Below are 21,817 nucleotides of genomic sequence, written 5' to 3' on the forward strand. Positions count from 1 at the left end.
AAGAGGCCCGCGCACTGCGATGAAGAGTGGCCCCCGCTCGCCGCAAGTGGAGAAAGCCCTTGCACAGAAACGAAGACCCAACACAGCCAAAAATAAATAAATAAATTAATTAATTTAAAAAAAAAAAAAGAAAGAATGTATCAAGCGTTCAGCAAAGTGCTTGGCACTCAATAAATATTTGTTATGGCCCTTGTTGATGTATCAGGATTATTAAGCATCCACTTAAGAAACAGAACAGGGACCATGACCCAAACCCATTGGGAAAACAAGAGGATTAATATTTCAGTGAGTCCAATAGTCCAATATTCAATTACATCACAGTTATTCCTAGGAAAGTCCCTTGCATTCAATAGAGCCAGAGTTGCACGGTGTTCATCTCTCACATTTATCCTATTTAACCCTCTGATACCTGGAAAGACGGGGTAATTCCTCCAGGGCTCTCCTAATTATTTATTTGCTACTTCTCCCTTAAGGATATTTTTGTTGTAAGTAAAGAGAAAACAGCAGACGAATGTCCACAGCAGGAGAGAAAAGATTAACCAGCCCATAATTATAGTCTCATCAATACTTTAAGTGTAAAGGGTAAAGCTCACTTAAATAAAACCTAATTCCTTGATTACTGGAGTCACAGGAGATAGGGCTGATTAAACGTGTACTCCCATGGGGCTTCCCTGGTGGCGCGCAGTAGTTAAGAATCTGCCTGCCAATGCAGGGGACACGGGTTCGAGCCCTGGTCCAGGAAGATCCCACATGCGGCGGAGCAGCTAAGCCTGTGTGCCACAACTGCTGAGCCTGTGCTCTAGAGCCCACGAGCCACAACTGTTGAGCCTGCGGGCTACAGCTACTGAAGCCCACATGCCTAGAACCCATGCTCCGCAACAAAGAGAAGCCACCGCAATGAGAAGCCCGCGCACCGCAACAAAGAGTAGCCCCCGCTCGCCGCAACTAGAGAAAGCCCACGCGCAGCAATGAAGACCCAACGCAGGCAAAAAATAAATAAAATAAATAAATTTAAACTTGTACTCCTGCTGTGAAAATTCAGACATATTGTCCTTTGCTCAGGCAATAATCACTTTATTGTAGGCAACTGAGCTTAGTTTAAACAAGTGAATCACTAGACTTGAAATTATACTGATAAGAGGATAAATGCTAGAGAACAATTTGGCAGACCTGGAAAAATTGGAAATTCACATGCCCTATGACCTGGTGATTACATTTCTAGCTATTTACTCTAGATCAGTGGTTCTCAACTAAGGACAGTTTTGCTCCCCAGGAGATAGTTGGCAAAGTCTGGAGATGTTTTCTGGCTGTCAAAACTGAAGGGTGCTACTAGCATCTAATGGGTAGAAGCTTGGGATGCCACTTAACAGTCTACAATGCACGACAGCGAAGAATTATCTAGCCCAAAATGTCAATAGTGCCAAGTGTGGGAAACCCTGTCCTAGATATAGCAGGTGGTATACATTTGGTGGAGACTTAAATCATAAGAGTTTTTATTATTTACTTGACAATGAGTCCAGAGCAGAAATTGGCAAACTATGGTATGTGAGCCAATCGGTCTGCTGCCTGTTTTTGTAATAATTTTATTGGAATATAGTCATGCTCATTCATTTACATATTATTTCTGGCTGCATTTCTGCTGCAACAGCAGAGTTGAATAGTTGCAACAGAAATCATATGGCCTGCAAATGGTAAAATATTATTATCTTGCCCTTTACAGAAAAAGTATGTCAACCCCTGGTCTGGAGGAAGAAAAACTCAGGGTTGGGTTTGTGGTACATTTATTTCAGTAAGAATCAGGCTATGTCTTTGCTTCTGCTCCACAGTCCTCAGTATTTTGGTTTTGGTCCTCAGGCTTATTGCCTCATGGCTGCAAGATGGCTGCCACAGCTCCAGATATCACATGTGTACTGGGTTGAATAGTGTCCTCCAAAGTTTGTCTCCATCTGGAAGCTGTGAATGTGACCTTATTTGAAGATAGAGTCTTTGCACATGTAAACAAGTTAAGACAAGGTCACACAGGATTAGGGTGTGTCCAAATCCAATGACTGCTGTCCTCATAAGAGGAGGAAAATTTGGACACAGACATAAACAGAGGGAAAATGACTAAGGTACAGAGCTGTCTGTCATGGAGACCACATCATAGTTCAACTTCTCCCTGTGCACAGTCCTGCTTCTTTCTCCTCCCTTCCCTAGGTGGCAATCCCAAGGGTGTCCCTAACAAACCCCTGTATGCTAATCTCCATCTCAGATTGGCTTCCTGGGAAACCCTACAATAACCATGTTAAATCTTCCACCTTTGTTGAAATGAAAGTCCTGACACATAGTAAAGACAACTATACTATGGATGGCTGAATGGGTAAACAAAATGTGGTCTATCCATACAAAGAAATATTATTCAGCCTTGAAGAGGAAGGAAATTCTGATACACGCTACAAAGTGAATGAGTCTTGAAAACATGCTAAGTGAAATAAGCCATACACAAAAGGACAAATACAGTATGATTCCACTTATATGAGGTTTCTAGAGTAGTCAAACCCACAGAGACAGACAGTAGAATGGTGGTTGCCAGGGGCTGGGGGGAGGGGAGGTGGGTGTTTAGTGTTTCATGGATACAGAGTTTCATTTGGGGGTTGATGAAAAGGTTGGTGGTCATGGTTACAACAGTGTGAATGTACTTAATGCCACTAAATTGTACACTTAAAAATGGTTAAGATGGGGGAATTCCCTGGCGGTCCAGTGGTTAGGACTCGGCACTCTCACTGCTGGGGCCTGGGGTCCCTGGTCAGGGAATTAAGGTCCCGCAAGCCACGTGGCTCAGCCAAAAAAAAATGGTTAAGATGGTAAATTTTATGTTTTATGTTTTATATATATATATATATATATATATATTTTTTTTTTTTTTTTTTTTTTTTTGGCTGCTTTGGGTCTTTGTTGCTGCGCGCAGGCTTTATCTACTTGCCGCGAGCTGGGGCTATTCTTCGTTGCAGTGCGTGGGCTTCTCATTGCGGTGGCTTCTCTTGTTGTGGAGCATGGGCTCTAGGCGCACAGACTTCAGTAGTTGCAGCATTCAGGCTCAGTAGTTGTGGCGCCCAGGCTTAGATGTTCCTCGGCATGTGGGATCTTCCCAGACCAGGGATCGAACCCGTGTCCCCTGCATTGGCAGGCGGATTCTTAACCACTGCGCCACCAGAGAAGTCCCAATGTTATATATATTTTAGCACAGTAAAAAAAAAAATCAAATCAACAGCAACAAAACACCCTCATACAATCATGATTCCAAATCTAAAAACTTTTTATCGTTCTTAATCTTTTCCTTTGCTTATCCCCACAGCTTTTAGATCCATAGAATCTCAGATTTGAAAAGTCCCCAGAAATCATCTCAAAGTGTGTGTCCCTGGCCCAGCAGCAATAGGATCGTCTGAAAATTTATTGGCAGTGCAAATTCTCCAGCTTTAACCAGACCAGTCAGTCAGGCACTGTGGCGTAGGGTCCCACCCACTGTGTTTCTGATGCTCGTTAAAGTGTGAAAACTGATGGCCTGGGTTATTTTTTATATTTTGCTGATGAGGAAAGTGGGAATGATAGAGGTCAAGTGACTTGCCCAAGATCACAGAGCTAGCTCCTGGATGTGTTAGAACAGCAGCCAAAGTCTTTGGGCTTCCTCTTTCCTCAACACGCTGCCTACCAGTTGTCCCCAGATTCTGTACTAGATGGAGTCAGGGATTGTAGTACATGTGTTAAGTTAATTCTCTTTCCTTTATGCCACCTAATGTTCCAGGAATGCTTATCCCCAACTGCAGTAGAAGAAAGTGAGGCCAACAGAGAAAAAGAGGAGAGAGAAGGAGGAAGAGAGAGAGAGAAGAAGGAGGAGGAGGAGGAGGAGGAAGAGAGAGAGAGAAGGAGGAAGGCGGGGGAGAACCAACAGTAAGAGAGATCTGAAGCCTGAGTTTACTTTACCCTTGAACTTCCCAGAGCAAAAATAGATTCTCTTTTTACCTAAAGTCATTTTAAGTTGGGTTTCTGTTTCTGTCAACCTAAGAATCTTCCAGTATGATGAAAAGGAGTGGTAAGAGGGGATATCTTTGCCTTGTTCCTAATCTTAGTTGGAAAGCTTCTAGTTTCTCACCATTAAGTATGATGTTAGCTATAGGGTTTTTTGGTAGATATTCTTTATCAACTTGAGGAAGTTCCCCTCTTTTCTTATTCTACTGAGAGGTTTTATCATGAATGGGTGCTAGATTTTGTCAAATGCTTTTTCTGCATCTGTTGACATAATCATTAGATTTTTCTTTTTTAGCCTGCTGATGTGATGAATTGCCTTAAATGATTTTTGAGTATTGAACCAGCCTTGCATAGCTGGGATAAATCCTACTTGGTCATTCTTTTGGGTTCCTGGATCCAGTTCTAACATTGGCGGGGAGGGTTCCCTCCACCAACAAGCAATTATCCAGACACCAGCAGGGTGTCCTGCGATTCAAGTCAACTCTGATGCTCTCTACCTGGAGAGAGCATCAGAGTCTACAGGTTAAGGGTTCAGTCCTACAAGACTGCCCCCCACCTTAGTTCAGATGCCAGTCGAAAGCCTGGGTTGTTACCTGTACTTCTGACCCACTGGGCTTTAAATCAGAGGTTCCCACGACCTCCTCCTCAGGTTTGATTAATTTGCTAGAGTGGCTCACAGAACTCAGAAACGTGTTACTGGTTTATTACGAAAGGATATAACTCAGGACCAGCCAGATGGAAGAGATGCATAGGGCAAGGTATGAGGGGAGAGAGTGTGCCCTCTCCAGGCTCATCACTCTCCCCACATCTCCACATGTTCACCAATCCAGAAGCTCTCCAAACCCCAGCCTTTTGGATTTTTATGGAGGCTTGATTGCATAGTCATGATTGGTGAAATCATTGGCCATTGGTGATCGAATCAAATCTCCAGACCGTCTCCCTAACCTAGAGGTCAGGGGGGTAGGACTGAAAGTTCCAACCCTCTAATCACATGGTTGGTTCTATGGGCAACCAGCCCATCCTTAGGTGCTTTCCAAAAGTCACCTCATTAGCATAACAAAAGATAACTTGACCATTCTCAAAACTTAGGAAATTCCAAAGGTTTTGGGAGCTGTGAGCCACGAACCAAAGAGAAAAACCAAATACGTGTGAGAAATATATTTGGTCATCCGAATGACCAATTATATTGATATATCTTTCTTAAAAGTCACAATATCACAGTCATGGTATATAATTCTTTTTATTCATTGGTGGATTTGATTTGCTTATATTTTGCTGAGACTATTTGCATCTATGTTCATCTATCTTCATGAGCGATATTAGTCTGTAGTTTTCTGATAATGTCTTTGTTAGGGTATTAGGGTAATGCAGGCCTCATAGAATGAGTTAGGAAGTATTCCCTCTGCTTCTATCCTCTGAAATAGATTGTGGAGAAGTGTATAATTTATTCCTTAAATGCTTGATAGAAGTCACTAGTGAACCCATCTGGGCCTGGTGCTTTCTGTTTTAGAAGGTTATTAACTACTGATTCAATTTCTTCAGTAGATGTAAGCCTATTCAGATCATCTATTTCTTCTTGTGTGGGTTCTCATCCAAGTTATCAAATTTGTGGGCATAGAGTTGTTTATAATATTCTTTTATTATCCTTTTAATGTCCACGGGATCTGTAGTGCTATCCCCTCTTTCATTTCTGATATTAGTAATTTACATCCTTTCTCTTTTTTTTCCCTTCTCCCATGTGGAGGCTGGAGCTGACTGGATTTGGACATTTCCCTTCCTCCAAGTCAGTTAGGTTCTGAAAATACCCTAGCAGGTTACCCTCTGGTTAACTAGTTTCTCCTAAGGGCAGGCCTGGTTAAGAAGAACAGAATACTCTGGTGTATTTCAAAATGGTTCATTTCCTGTCTCCCTGCTGGAACTATGAGGGGACTTTTCTCTGATATTTACTGTGAGAACTTGGTGGAGCTTCTGGAGGAAAACCTCAGAAAAGTGTGGAGCCCCACTGTGACTGGGTCCCCTGGAGCTTTTAACTCTCAGACTTGTGCACACTGAACCTCAGGCAATTCATCAACTACAGCTCCGATTTTCCTACCCCAGCACTGTTCTGCTTGTGAGCCTCTGCTTCAGTAAGCTGGACTCCCTCTGTTCACCTGTTCCACCAATCTTGGGGGCAGTGGTTTGCTCCATCTTCACCTCTCTTATGGATCCGAGAAGAGTTGATGATTTTTCAGTCTGTTCACCTTTTCACTTGTTGTTAGGACAGAGTGGAGACTTCAAAGCTTTTTACCTGCAGAATCAGAAGTCAACCTAAGAATCTTAACTAATACAGAATCTAACCCAGCCTGGAGAAGGAAAAAGGAAAGGAAGGTTTCTTGGAGGAGGTGACCTCTAAAATGAAACCTGGTAGGAGTTAGGCAGATGCAGGTGAGAGGGGATAGGAGCATGATGGGGTGGAAAGCTCTAAGAGATTGAGATGATTAGAGCTTAGAGACAGGGGGACAGTGTGGAGAAATCAGACTACAGAGGTGAGCTAGAGTCAGACTTCAGAAAGTCCTACGTGGCATTGACCTTGGAGAAATATTGTGAAAATGGACATTAAGATTCATAGCACTAACATGTCACCAAGGAACTCAGGCACATTTTAGACATTCTCGACTTCATTCTCATGACAGCTCCTGTGATGTCCATCTGAAAAGTGCTCTGAGGAAATTCTGAGTGGCTTAGGGCATTTTGCTGCTATTAAGTGCCCATATAAATTGCAACTTATTGGCTCAATTGTTTGATTTCCTATTTTTCTTTCCATTTGTGTGTCACCTGTAATTAGAGTTCCAAAGTGCTCAGAGTGATTTTTCTATAAAACAGAAAGGAGAGGAGATGCATGTCTTCAGCAGATTGCAAAGTGGAACAGACCAAGCAACCCTTTCTATCTCCTATATGAGCACTCGTGTTGAGATTTATGACTTTCAATGACATCCCTCACTTCTTTCTTAAAGGAGTGAATTCATCTTTCTCTTACGTTTTGTGTGTGTGTGTGTGTGCATGTAGTTGTGCATATCTTTATTACTTGCAGCCTCATCAGTAACACAAATATTTATTGGGCATCTACTATGTGTGGTCACAAACCTCAGAAACACCTTCTGCCTTCTCTTAGCTTCATCACCCATGGATTCATTTGTTTGGTCATTCGTTCATTCATTCATTCATCCAACCAAACAACCAACCAACTAACTAACAATTATCTAGCACATCCTAGGAACCAAGCTGAGAACACAAGGATGAACAAGATAGAGATGGTCCCACACTCAGGGAGGCTACATTCTAATGGGGGAGACACACAAACAAGTAAATAATAATGAAAACAAGTTAACTGTTAAGGTAAGGGTCAGTTTCAGTGATGGAGAAAATTGTGTGTGGATGCATTACTTAGATGAGGCACTTAGGGATGGCTTGTCTGAGGAGGTCCCACGTAAGCTGAGAACTAAAGGGTGGATGGGGTCAGCTGCACTGAGGACTGACGTAGGAAGAGTATTTTAGGACAACAGAAGTGTGTGCAAAGGCCCCCCAAGGTAGAAAACGGCTTGCTTCTTCAGACCACAGATAGGTTTGAATGGGAAGGTGTAAAATATACATTGAACCCTCATACACTGCTGGTGGGGATGTAAAGTGACACAGCCAATTTGAAAAAATAGTGTGGCAGTTCCTCAAATGATTCAGCATGATTAAAAATGATGTAATCCAGCAATTCCACTCTTCAGTATATACCCCAGAGAAATAAAAGCACAACTACATAAAAACCTGTACATGAATATTCATAACAGTGTTATTTGTAAGAGCCAAAAGGTGGAAACAACCCAGATGCCCATCAGTGGATGAATGGATAATCAAAATGTGTTCCATTCATACAATGGAATGTTATTCAGCCATAAAAACGAATGAGTACTGACACATGCTACAACATGAATGAACCTTGAAAACACTATGCTAAGTGAAAGAAGCCAGTCACATAAGACCATATATCATATGATTCCATTTCTATGAACTGTGCAGAATAGAGAAATCTATACAGAAAATAGAATTGTGGTTGCCCAGGAGAGGATTAGGGGTGAGGGTTAAAGGGAGTGGGCTATTTTTTTTGGGTGGTGTTGTTCTAAAATGTGGTGATGGTTACGTGTATCTGTGAATATTCTAAAAGCCATCGAATTGTGCACTTTATTTTATTTTATTATTATTTTTTGGCCACGCCGCTCAGCTTGTGGGATCTTAGTTCCCTGATCAGAGACTGAACCTGGGCCCCATCAGTGAAAGCACCGAGTCCTAACCATTGGAGCACCAGGGAATTCCCGAATTGTGCATTTTAAATGGGTGAATTGTACAGTATGTGAATTTTATCTCAATAAAGCTGTTTTTAAAAATGCATTTGTTATTTCAAGAACAGGTGAGGCACCTTGAGGTGTTTTCAACAGGGGAGTGTGCTGATCTGATTCACTTTTTCTTTTTCTTTTTTTTTTTTTTTGGCCTCGCTGCAGGGCATGGGGGATTTTAGTTCTCCAACCAGGTATCGAACCCACGCCCCCTGCATTGGAAGTACGGAGTCTTAAGCACTGGACCGCCAGGGAAGTCCATGATTCACTTTTTCAAAAGCTCTCTGTCGGTTTTTATTCATTGCCAGGAGCCAGAGTGGAGGTAGGGAGACCAGTGAGGAGATACTCCAGGTGTGATGATGGTGTCTTGGACTTTGGGCTGTCAGATTTAACAAATAAAAACAAAGGGCACCTAGTTAAATTAGAATTTCAGATAAGCAAATAATTTTTTTTAAATATAAGTATGTCCCACAGATTGCATAGGACATATTTATACTCAAAAGTTATTCTTTGCTTATCTGAAATTCAAATTTTGCATAGGCATACTTATACTAAAAAAAAAAATAAATCATTGTCTATCTGAAATTCCAATTTAGCTGGGCATCAGTAATTTTGGACCAAGATGGTGGCAGGGGAGGTGGAGAGAAGCAGACAGACTCAAGATATATTGTGAAGGTAGAACTGTCAGGACTTGCTGATGTGAGAGGAAGGGGAGAGGGACAACCAGCTTCTTGGCTGCAGTGTCAGGGTAGCGGCGTCATTTGCTGAGATCGGAAACACTTGGTCGGGGTTGCAGAAAAACAAGTTGGGAGGGAGGATTCAGAATTGAAGAAACGATGTCAGCGTTCTTGTCTTAACGGAGTCAGGGTCAAAGTCATGCTAACAAGAATCTGTTCCTGTGAACCCAGACTGGAACGGCTCCAGGAAAAACCCAAGCTTGCCTTGGTGTGTTGCTTTGTAAGTAGGCAGGCAAGGAAATCAGCTCTTGGAGTCTCAGAGTCTAAGCTGGAGTGAGAGCCCCAAAACCATGGCCACCTCCATTAACAGAGCGTCTCTGATGAGCCTCAGGTGAGGCTGAATTTTCAAGACAAATAAAAGGGACCCAGGGATAGAACCCTGGGGAGAGTAACACCTACGGAGGGAGGGGCTTTGGAACCGGGCTGGGGAGATGAAAGGGGTGAGGGCTTCAATAAAAACAAGAGGAGACTGAGGAGAGAGAAACAGATACAGGGAGTGGTGTCCATATGGGACAACCTCCTTTTAAGTGATTAAGTCTGTAACTGGCAGCTGACACTGAATTCCGTCTGTGCAACATTTTAAAAAATGGAATTATTGATGGGAGAATTCTCAAGAACAAGCAAATTGTTTCTTGCTATAGATAGTTTTTCTTTAAGACCACAGTTGTTCCCCAAGGAATTTTATATTTTGCTATTTATGAAGGCATAAAACAGCAACAAAGGGCAATAATGCCTATAGCAATGAATACACCATATTCGTTGATATGCGAAATGGCTGCTTGTAAAATTCTGATGTTTTTGTTAATGTTTCTAAACACTATACTTTGAAGTCACAATTATTTCTATTAGTTTCATGTGAGTCTCCTGGTGTTCTTCGCTCATTAGTGGCCCCAAATGAGGTGTCATTCCTCAAGCTGCTCACAAGAGCTAAAGAGGTATCTTAATGGTAAGTGGAAGGGAGCTTTGTCCTAATTGATGGATTGCTCAAGAATGAACTACCGTTGGGGTTTGGAGGCTACTGAATGCAATTTACACTTTTAATAAAAATCTTTAAAAATCAGAATTTGTTGCTAGTCATTAAAAGTCAAGATACTGGGTTTTAGAAGATTTGGATTAAGATCCAACGGTGTCTAGAGCAGAGTTTTGGTTTCCCCTCTAGATGGGCGTCCACACTCCATTTGCCGCTGTCCATACCTGCTCTACTTGCCTCATTTTGATTTCATGGAGTCACCTGAAGGCATTTGAGTCTGTGGTCACTGAAGGCCTTCTGTGGTAGGCTGAACAATGGCCCCCAAAGATAGCCAGGTCCTAATCTCTGGCACCTTGGAATGCTACCTTAGATGGCAAAAAGGTTTTTGCTGATGTGACTAAATTAAGGATCTTGAGGGACTTCCCTGGTGGGCCAATGGTTAAGACTCTTCGCTTCCACTGCAGGGGGCACAGGTTCCATCCCTGGTTGGGGAACTAAGATCCTGTATGCTGCGCAGTGGCCAAAAAAAAAAAAAAAAAAAGTAAATTAAGGATCTTGAGATGGGGAGAGGAGCCTGGATTCCCCAGGTGGGCCTTATGTAATCACAGGAATCCTTACAAGAGGGAGGCAGAGGGAGACCTGAACACAGAGGTGGAAGGCAGTGCGATGGCGGAAGGAAGATGCTACCCTGCTGGCTTTGAAGATGGAGGAAGAAGCCACGAGCCAAGGAACGCAAGGAGTGCACGTTCTAGAAGCTGGAAAAGGTAAGAAAACAGATTCTCCTCTCAAGCCTCTGAGAAAGCAGGGCCCTGCCAGCACCTTGATTTCAGCCCCGTGCAATGGATCTTGGACGTCTGGCTTCTAGAACTATAAAAGAATAATTGCGTGTTGTTTTTAAGTCACTTTGTTTGTGTGTTATTAATTTGTTACAGCAGCCGTGGGAACTGATAAAACCTCTTACCTTGTACATGAGAGCAAGTTAATGATCTTTGCGCCTGTCCCCCACTGTAACTACTTTTTTGAGACCTCCCTGACTCTGCAGTGAAGAAGTTCTTGAACCCCTGTAGTCCAGCATATGAGTGGTCTGAGGAGGAGCAGTGAGGCAGGAGGTACTTGGGGAAGGGTGATGGCCATTTTTCAGCCATCTTTCTGGGGCTCCGGCAGAGCTGGGGTTTGGAGGGGAGCGTACAACATCTCGACCATGGGCAGAGGAGGTGTGCAGGCATGGGAAGCATTAAGACTGACTTCCCAGAGCCTCCTTCCTATGACAGCCTTGCAGATGTTTTAGCCTGGTCCAGTATCCCTTCCCCCTTCTGCTGTTTTGGGGAACTCTGCTGCCTCACTTCATACAGTCCTGGAAATCCAGCCCACTGTAGTCCCTGCTCCTTAGTCAGGGCCTGGAATGTGACCCAAACTAGGCCACTCCAGTGATCCTCTGGGATGGTGGTTCTCAAACTGGATTGTGCATCAGAGTCACCTGGAGGGACTGTTAAAGCACAGGTTGCTAGGGTTGCATCACAGTATCTTATTCAGTAGTCTGGCCTGAGGGTTTGCATTCCTAAGGAGTCCCCAGGTGATGCTGGTCCAAGGGTCACACTCTGAGAGCTCCTGCTCTGGGATTTTGAATCCCAGAACACGGAAGACAGGTGGTGAGTGCAACCAAAACGGATGGTTCAGGATTTCCTATAATGACATCTCTGAATCTGATCTGGTTCTGGGCATTCCAAGGGTCTAGTCATTCCTCTTTTCCTTTATTTCTCCGAGTTCGATTACTTTACGCTTGAGGTATCGAGATTTGATATCTGTTGCTTGCAACCAAAGATCTCTAATGGATTGGACTTGCAAGGAACACTCTTGATAGGGGAAAAGGTGGGGCTCATGGAACACTAGACGTACAGAGGATAGGTTAGACATAATCTCTAACTGCCAAGACCATGTTAATGTGGATCATAATGATCATTCATAGAATGCTTGCGATGTGCGTTACGGATGCTCGCATATGGTGCATCTTATGGCATCTTACAGGCCTTACTCTAAAGGGGAGATATCTTTACCTTTATTTTTTTAAATAAATTTATTTATTTTATTTATTTTTGGCTGCGTTGGGTCTTCGTTGCTGCGCGTGGGCTTTCTCTACTTGCGGCGAGCAGGGGCTACTCTTCGTTGCGGTGCGTGGGCTTCTCATTGCGGTGGATTCTCTTGTTGCGGAGCACGGGCTCTAGGCGCGCGGGCTTCAGTAGTTGTGGCACGCGGGTTCAGTAGCTGTGGGTCGCGGGCTCTAGAGCGCAGGCTCAGTAGTTGTGGTGCACGGGCTTAGTTGCTCCGCGGCATGTGGGATCTTCCCGGACCAGGGCTCGAACCCGTGTCCCCTGCATTGGCAGGAGCATTCTTAACCACTGCACCACCAGGGAAGCCCTTTACCTTTATTTTTCATTTGAGGATATGGAGGCCCAGGAATTTGCTATTTTATTGGGAAGATATAAAATCAACATAATATTCTTAGTGAATGGTAGGCAATACTGAGAAAAGGACAGAATTTCCCTTCCTCTTAGCATTTTTCTCCCCTCTTTTTTCATTTTCCCTGGGTGACTAATGGCCCCATTAGCCTGCCCCCTCTGCCCCTTAAAATTCTTTTACAGGGGTAAGAGGAAACTGACTTTTTGACCATCAAAATTAGGCATTTAAAACTTTTTCTAGTTTGCTTTTCAAGTATTAGATGCTACATAAGTCCTAGAGATATAAAAAGAGCCTTATTTGCCTTCTGACCCACAAGCAGATAAATAAAAACAAGTTTGATCTTTGGAATTCATATGGAAAGCATCTAGAATGAAGTGCGATGTTAGCTGAGTGTTTGGGGGGAAAATAGTTCATTTTATCTTTATAACTAAAAATACTTACTGGGCACTTATAATGCCCTACACTACATCCTCTTGATTTGCCATTTACTTTAGCCCTGGCTGTAGCGACTGACTTGTGCCTGACAGTCCCTCCTGTTAGTTGTATAGAGTGTCTCTTGCTTTTTGCCCCAGCGTCTCTTCACTGCCTTGGTGTGGGACATCCATGGGAATCTGTTTACTTATCTTCAACCTGGAAGTGAAAGATTATGAAAAACCCATGGTTTAACCTTTCTCTAACGGAGGATGAGCCAATGGATAAATGTTCCCTTCCAGCTCTTATTTCTTGGGAGGACAATCTTCAAGGCTCCTTAGAAGGTCCCAGGGAGATTGAGTGTAAGTTGCCCAGAACAGGACCAACTCAAGAATGCTCTTTGGATTAGCTGTTCCTCCTTCCCTGTTTCAGTTTTCTCGGTCCCCCATGCTTCTTCTCTGGAATCACTCCTACAAATAACTAGCTGCCTGCAAGCCTAGGTCTCAGGCTCTGCTTTCTGGAGGAACTCAGGCTGGGACAACATTTATTGTAGCAAATTATAATATACAGATAAAGATAAAGAACACTAAATCACCCATAATTCTGTTCTCTCTAGAGATCTCTTTTGGTAAGATTTGGGTGTATATTCTTCTTAATGCATATACTCTCTTTAAGAGACATCACTGGGATCATGCCATACATACAGTTATGTATCCTGACTTTGCTATATTGTGAATAATTTTCACATAGTTAAGTTTTCTTCTCCAATGTAATTTAATAGCTGCACAGTTTTTCATTTACTCATTCATTATTTGTAGTACTATGTGCCAGACACTGTTTTGAGCACTGAAGACATAGCAAAGAACAAACAGATCAGGTCTCTGCTCTCATGAAGCTGACAAGCCAGTTAGGATCTTTCTTACATTCTAATGGAGCATAACTTAGTTAACCAATGCCCTATTGTCAACTACTTAGATTGCTTCTGATATTTAGCACTATAAACAATGCTTCAGTGAACCTCCTTGAAGGTATTCTTTGAACTCCTCAATTTTCTTCTCTTGGATAAATTCCTAGAAGCGGAATTGCTGGAAGAAAGAGGATGTGAGTAAATGAAGGTGCTGGGATTCCCACCTAGATCCAACTCTGGCACCCAGGCTGTCAACAACCATGCTGGTGATACCACTGAATTTGAAAACAGACACACACACACACACACACACACACACACACACACACACACACACACACAGTAACCAGAGGTGCCGCCAAATGGTTCCTAGCTGGTTTAGATGTGTGGGCTCTATGATTCTGATAATTAATAGGTCAGGTATGGAGTAAGAAAGAGGATTGGAATCCTGGGTCTGCAAATTACCAGCTGTGTGATTTGTGGCTATTTATCTGTAAAGTGGAGACAGTAGTTCTCACTTTAAGGGTTGTTATTAAGTAAATATTTATTGAGCTCCTATTAATCACTGGCCTCCAAGCTAAGAACTGACAGTCCAGTAGGGAAGGGAGATGTTAGTAAGACATCACACAGATATAAAATTACAAATTGTGTTCTGTGCTATAAGTATGGGATGCAGTTAAGAATGAATAGCAGGGAGACCTGATTTGCGGGGGTGGGGTTTGGGAGGAGAACTGAGATATGAAAGATGTGTAAGAGTTAACCAGGTCAAGGTGGGGATAAAAGTCCCTGAGGAGCGAACAACAGATACAAAGCCCTTAGAAGTTGGTATGCTATTGTATGCCTCTTTCTTTCCAATCTCATAGCCCTCTCACTTGCAGTTCCTTCTGGAAAGATCTCTTCTGAGATCTGATCTTCCCATGGCTGGTTTCTCTCCTCATTTAGCTTTTAGTTCACATGACATATCAGACAGTCCATTCTCTGACCATCCTTCTAAAAGTAATCCGCCCATCCCCGTCCCTCGCCTTGTTTTATTACCTTCACTTGTTTTAGCTTCTTCATAATGCCTCCCACGGATTCAAACGTTCATATTCGTTTGTTGAACGCCTCCTCCTTCCCAACCCCTCACTTGAATGCAAACCCCAAGAGGGAAGAGATTATTTTTGTTGCTGCAGATTCAAATACTGAATTCTCAGCGCCTGACATAGTAGTTGCTCAATGCATGTTTGAATGAAAAAACAGGGCTTGGCGCACAGTCTGCGCTTGGCAAAAGCCACAAGCCGAAAGTTGAGAAGCTGGGGGCGGGGGCAGGGCACAGACCCCGGCCTGGGTTGCCGCAAGCCACAGTGCCAGGGACAGCCGGAGGGACGCACTGGGGGCGGGGCGGGGCGGGGCGGGGCGGGGCAGCCCACCCGGAACCAGAGCGCGGCAGCGGCGGCGGTTTCCGGCGGCGGCGGACACTTCCCGCGGAGGGACCGTCCCGTGGCACCTGGTGGGCCGAGGGGGACGCGGCGGGCCGGGAGCGGCGGCGATGGACGACCACAGTCTGGACGAGTTCCGCCGGCGCTGGCAGGAGGAGCTGGCGCAGGCCCAGGCGCTGAGGAAGCGGCGGCGGCCCGAGGCTACCGAGCGGCGGCCGCGGCGGCCCGAGGTGGTCCCTGGGCGCGGCGAGCAGCAGGCCTCGGGGTACCTGGCGCTGGCCCAGGGCCTTTTGGAGGGCGCGGGGCGGTCCCCGGCGGCGCGGGCGACCCGGGCCGAGAGGCAGGAGGCGGCGAGCCGTTCCCGCTCCCCTCCGGCCCGCGAGGCTGCCGGCGGCGGGGAGCAGCTGGTGGACCAGCTCATCCGGGACCTGGTGAGTGGCCGTCGCCTCCCGCCGAGGCACGGGCTGGCCGTCGCCCCGGTACAGACCGCCTAATGAGTTGGAAAGTAACTGTGTGCCGCCAGTGTGGGGGTGGGGAAATGAGTAGAGGTACACACCCCTGTGTGTGTGCGTGCATTGAGTATCTCTGGAAGGTGTGGTTCCCAGCTGGGGGCGATTTTGTCCCCCGTTTTGGCAGTGTCTGCAGACATTTTTGGATGCCACAATTGGGGCGGAGGCGTGTTCGCTGCAAGCGTCTAGTGGTTAGAGGCCAGGAATGCTCATGAACATTCTACAATGCACAGGACAGCACCCACAAAAAATTATTTGGCCTAAAATGTCAGCAAGTATGAGACCGAGAAATCCTGATCCAGAAGGGTTCCTAAACTTTTAACAAGGTTGCCTTTGGGGAGGAGAACTCACGACGTGGTTAGGAAGGAATTTTAACTTTTCTCTATATAGTGGTTGTACAATTCAAGTTTTTCTAACTGTTCATGTATTACTTCAGTTAAAGCAGAAAAAAAACTTTTGATAAGAACCTCCATGCTAATCATAGTGCCCATTTTGTGGGGTATGAATCCCTTCCAGAATCTGGAGGAAGCCAGGAACCCTCTCTCTTTAAAAAAAAAAAAAAAAAAAAAAGCCTCTTTCACAAAGTTGGCACAATCAAGATCACCTGAAACACATTCATGTTTAAGAGTTGGAAAAAGGCAGCAGGTTTTAATGACTTAAGTTGGGCTCAAAGGCAGCGTCTATGGCTTCTCAATTGGGAGTAATTCTGTAATTGCTAAGCTGTTTCCAGAAGAAATGGCTTATTCAACATAATATGTAGTTATATTCAAATAACATTAGTAGCTATAAGATTTCACAAAGTTTCTGGTTCTGTGCTCTGCCTATCTCTAAGGTTAGATATAACCTTTTTTTGTGTGTGTATGTGTGTGTTATAAGCGTTCTCATTTAATGTGTTAATTCTTATATATGAAAATTCATATTGGCGTCATGCGTGCTTCTGTAAGAAGCGGGTCATCACTGAAGAAGTCTGACATGTAAAAATTAAATTTTTCAATGCCTTGGGAAGGTGACTTAGCACCTGATAAGCTGTTCAGGCCAGTCCAGATCTACACAGAAGTTATCCCCACAAAAGTAAACTTGTAGGCTGAGGCAAGACCAGCTCTGGGGGTAAAGAGAAACAGGAATGTGGATTATTAGGACAAAGGCACATTTGGGGCCTCGCACATCCTCCCCAGTGAAAGTGGCATTGTATTCAGGAGTCACAACAATCCTGGGAGGTAGGTATTATCAGTCTCATTTTACAAAGGAGGAAATGCAGGTTTTCTGTAATTTGCCCAGGGTTACCCAGCTGCAAGTTCTTGGGATTGAATTTGGATTCAGATCTGTTGGACTTTAAATTTCACCAGGTAGGAGTTCCCTAAACTTGACTTGCTGTAACAATCACATTAAGCCTTATTAAAATCTAGGTTCTGGCCCTTCCCAGCCCTGCTGCATCAGTTTCTAGAGGAGGGGCCCAGAAACCTGGTGATTGGGATGATCAGGTGAGTTTGAGACATTGTTCTCAGCTGTACAGCTTATTTTGGTTTGAGGTCTTGATTCCCTAGTCTTTCTTGTCCTAACATTCCTGAGGCACAGGCATTGATACCAAAAATAGTGGAGCCCTAACTGAAGTATCCTAAAAATGGAAACGGCCTGCCTGCTGGAGGATCCAAGGGACTTCAGAATCTGTTTCATTTATAGTTAGAAAAAGCCTGCCCTGGAGTATATGCCCTTGATCCCTTCTGCTCCCTTTGGAATCAGCACATTAGGTTCTGCTAGGCTCTAAACTACCGTGAGGAGCATCCAAACTTTGGGGCACCGCTAGTGGTTTTGTTTTTTTGTTTGTTTTTTGTACTTAGCAATCATCAGTAACACTGCTGTAAATAAAAAATAAAGTAATAATAATTCATTGCATGCTTACTTGTTTGTCTCCTTGGTATTGTCTTGTCAGGGTTTAGAGACGTTGTCTTCTTCAGTTCTCCCAATGACCCTCTCCAGTGGACAGCATTAGCCCCATATGACAGATGAGGTTTAGGAAAGTAATTGTTTTAAGGGACCCACCCAGTATCTTCAGTCTGAGAAATGATGGCAGCCTTTATAGAAAAGGTATTTCAGGGGTTGTAAGTCCCAAAGCCCACAGAGGGCAGGGAGGAAATGCAAATGAGTGAAGTAGGCTACATGTTACTCATTTGATCCTTTTTTTCTTAGTTCATCAGGTGTTGTGTCTTCAGATTCCAGCCATACTTTTGTAATAATTTGTTTCATAACAGCTACCGTTCTTTTTGTCACATTTAGTAGTAAACATAACGGTGTAGATATTGTCTTCACAGTACCCCTAAAGAAAAATACTTAACCATTTTTTCTTGAAGCACAGCCCTCCTCTTGGTCTTGTTTCCCCACTTTTTAAAAATTAAAAAAAAAAGGCAACCTCTCTATTGAAGTGTACCAACCATAAATGTACATCTTGATGTATTTCCAGGACTGTACACATCAATGTAAACAGCACCCAGGTTACAGAACAGCATTACCAGCTTTTCAGAACCCCTATGTGTGCCATTCCACCCAAGGGTAACCACTCACCTGACTTCTAACATCTTATTTTAATTTTATCTGATTTTGAACTATATAAGTAGAACCATACAGCACATACTTTTGGGTTCTTGTGCATAGCATTATGTATGAGATTTATCCCTATGAATATGCCACATCTTACTAATTCTACTGTTGATAGGCATTGTTGATAACTAGTTTGTTGATAGCCAGTTTGGGGCTGTCAGGAATAGTGCTGCTGTGAACATTTTGTACATCTTTTGGAACGTATGTACACACTCTTCTTGGGTATTTGCTTAGGAGTGGAATTGCTGGGTTACAAGATATGTGTATGTTCAGCCTTAGTAGATAATGACCGTTTTCCAAAGTGGTTGTACTGGTTTTTTCACTTTTCATAGTAACTGGAGTATGTGGAATATAGTATTTCACTTTCTTCTTTGCCATAAATATACCACCACCCAACTGAGACTACATATGGCAACTGAATGTGACCCTAGCATGGATGAGATGATAGTGATGAATTGGAAAATGTAAGCTGTGGCTGGGCTAAAAGTGAGAGCCTCTGCCCGGTTCAGCTGCTTGTTGCCGTGTAGGAATGTGGTCCTGGTGTTGCAGAGTCTTTAGGGTTTTTTCCCCCCAAATTGCAATTATGTATTTTTATGTGGGCTCTATCAGTTTTTGCTGCAAAACCCCCCGAAAACTTTGGCTTAAGACAACCAAGATTTATTTAGCTCACCATCTTGCAGAGTGGCAGTTGGGCTGGGCATGAGTAGGCTCATGTACCTGTCTGAGGTTAACTCCTGTCAGCGAGGCAGCTCCACTTCTGGTTGTGTGTGTGTGTCTGGATTATGTGTCTCATCTTCCAGCACGTTAGCCCTGGGTGGACCTTACCAGAGTTATGAGAGCAGCAAAAAGGCAAGTCCCAGCCCCCAAGGGCTTTTGAAGTCTCTGCCTAGGTCATGTTTGTTATTGTCTCATTGACCAAAGCAATTCATATGGCCACACCCAGAGTCAGATACCCAAATGCTTGAACACAGAGAGGCATAAACAAATTAGGGGACTAGTTAATATAACAATCTACCACAAAAACTCTTCCCACTTTTAGTTTTTGTTAATAGAAAACACCGCCTCTCCTTCGACTAGATTTGCCTTGGGCCATGAGTTTGTGGTCTTTGCCTTATGTCTTCCCAAGAACCCTTTGATCTGTGGGTGACTCCTGAGAAGGAAAATTTAGTTCCATTTGGGGCTCCCCAGAAACTCTGACAGGCTCATCCAGTTGACCTGAAAGGGAAATAAAAAGCTGGTACCACATCCTAACACCCCCTCTCCCCCTTTTCCCCACCTTTGGAGCACTCTGCTATACCAGCACATCCTGTTGTATTTTTGGTGCAGTCTCTCTCACTTCAGTTTTCAGTATCATCACTAGAGCAAGAACAACTAGAACGTTAGCAGTCAGGAGTGAAATTGCCTCTTGATGGGTACGTGAACAGCATCGCCTTGTAGTGTCACATGGCCGGGTACAGGCAAGACCTTTGATGGACAAGCCCAGCTGAAATGAAAACTTAGAAATGACGCCCATTGAGCCTCGTCTTCTCTTGTGAAGCTTTTAGTAATAGTGCTTAGAAACCATCTGTTTTAGGTGGTGAGTTAGGGACACCTAAATTGTCTTCTTGGTATATGGTTGAGTTAGTGAAAGAAATGATACAGCCCTGCATAGAATTTTAGAGGCAGTAGGCACTTTGTCTTTTTTGTCTTTTTTCCCTTTCTCAGTAAACTCAGGCTTCTCACAGTTAGTGAAGTATAATTGCAAGTATGCTGCTGCTTTCTTCACTGTGGTGGTTATGAAATCCAGTTGCTCGGTCCCATCTCTATTTAGGTGATGTGTCAGGACTCTGGGCTGCAAGCAGTCAGCACCCAACTCAGACTGGCTTAAAAAAAACCAAACTGGAATCTGTTGATTCATGTAACTGAAAATTCCAGGTGTGGTCCTTGTTCTGGGTGGTTTTATGATGTAACTAGAAGTCTCTCCATCTCTTTTTGTCCTCCCCCCACCCCAGTTTTACTGAGATATAATTGACATAGAACACTGACAGGTACAGCACGGTGACTTGACATATGTATATGTTACAAAATGATTACCACAGTAAGTTTAGTTAACATCAGTTACCTCAATAGTTACAAAATTTTTTTTCTCTGTAGAAATCTCTCCATCTCTCAGTCCTGCTTTCCTTTTGTTGGCATTATTCATAGCCTTGGCTTTATTCATAGAATTGGCTTTATCTCAATTTGGGATAAAATGGCTGCCAGCAACTCCAGTCTTATATTCTGTCAGCTTAGCAACCCAGGGGAAAGAGAGCATCTGTTTTATGGCAGCAGAAGTCATGAACTTAAATTCCCATTGATCCAGACTGGGTCACGGAGCCATCCTCAAACCAGTCACTGACACAAATTGGCCAGGCCCATATCCACTGCCCACTCATGTTGACTAAGAGTGGGGTCAGCCCCACCTAAGCCATGTTGACTAAGAGTGGGGTGGTTTCCTAAAAGAAAAGAGGGGATGGAGGTTGGGCAGAAACACCAGATGACCACTTTAAGTGGGTAACTGTTTGAAGCAGCACTAACTGTAGCAATGTAAGTGGTTTCTGTTCATCCAACATATTTGTGGGTCAGCTGGGTGCCAGGGAATCAGTAGTAAGCAGAATGGACCCAGTCCCTGAGCTCAGAAGCCTAGTCTCGCTTCTTTTAACTGAAAGGGTAGCATTAATGGAACAGGATGGCTCTGGTTACAAGTCCAGGCTTGGAATTGGGCGGACCGGAGTTCAGATGCGGTCTCTGCCGCTGACTGGTTGTCTGACCTTGGGCAGGTCACTTAGCCTGCCTTACTTATCAAATGAGGCCCAGGTTAGTATGATCTTGTGTAGAGGCTGGGACATTCTTAGCCCCAAGCTGGCTTACAGTAAGTAGACAGTAAATTAAAGCTGGTGCTATTATTATCATTAGTATTGCAGAAGAGTTCATTATACTGTCTCACTTCCTCTTTGCTAAAGCTTATCCCTGGTGAGCCTCTTGCTTCAAGCCGCCCCCTGGAATCCCTGGAGGGCAGGGTCTCTTGTCTTCCTCTTGTAACCCCACCTATCGTACTCAGTGCAGTGAGGGCCCCGTCAGCATGTGTGGAATTGAAATAACATGGGCAGAGCTGCTGCTTCCAACAGCAGCCTTATAAGGAGGCTCTATGATGGTTAGAACCCCTGTGAACATTCAGAGAGGTACGATTTGGGTTTTCAGGCCTGATGAAAGGTTTAATACTGTTGGCCAATATTTATTGCTCACTTTGTCAATATTTAATTTGTCAGAGCATACATCTATGTTGTCAACAAGGTCAATTTGATGACTTGACTTTCCTCTTTTTTTAAAGTTAGAAACAAGTAAGGAAACTGACTAATACAAGATGAGAAGGCAACCGAGTCAAATGTGAACTCATGCATTGGCTTACCTGGAGTGACCTTCCTTCCC

At 43.9% G+C, this 21,817-nt stretch overlaps 1 protein-coding gene across 1 annotated transcript in view; it reads left to right on the forward strand.

Annotated features, from left to right (window-relative positions):
• The first annotated feature begins 15,278 nt into the window (after positions 1 to 15,278).
• FBXW8 (F-box and WD repeat domain containing 8) overlaps positions 15,279 to 21,817 on the forward strand; it is a 117,668-nt gene continuing 111,129 nt past the window's right edge. The window contains exon 1 of the mRNA XM_007189655.2: positions 15,279 to 15,697. Within this exon, the coding sequence (XP_007189717.2) occupies positions 15,377 to 15,697 (321 nt within the window). The 5' untranslated portion in view covers positions 15,279 to 15,376. The remainder of the gene's footprint in view (positions 15,698 to 21,817) is intronic.

The sequence above is a fragment of the Balaenoptera acutorostrata genome, chromosome 13 (genome assembly GCF_949987535.1).
Source record: "Balaenoptera acutorostrata chromosome 13, mBalAcu1.1, whole genome shotgun sequence".
Taxonomy (NCBI): domain Eukaryota; kingdom Metazoa; phylum Chordata; class Mammalia; order Artiodactyla; family Balaenopteridae; genus Balaenoptera; species Balaenoptera acutorostrata.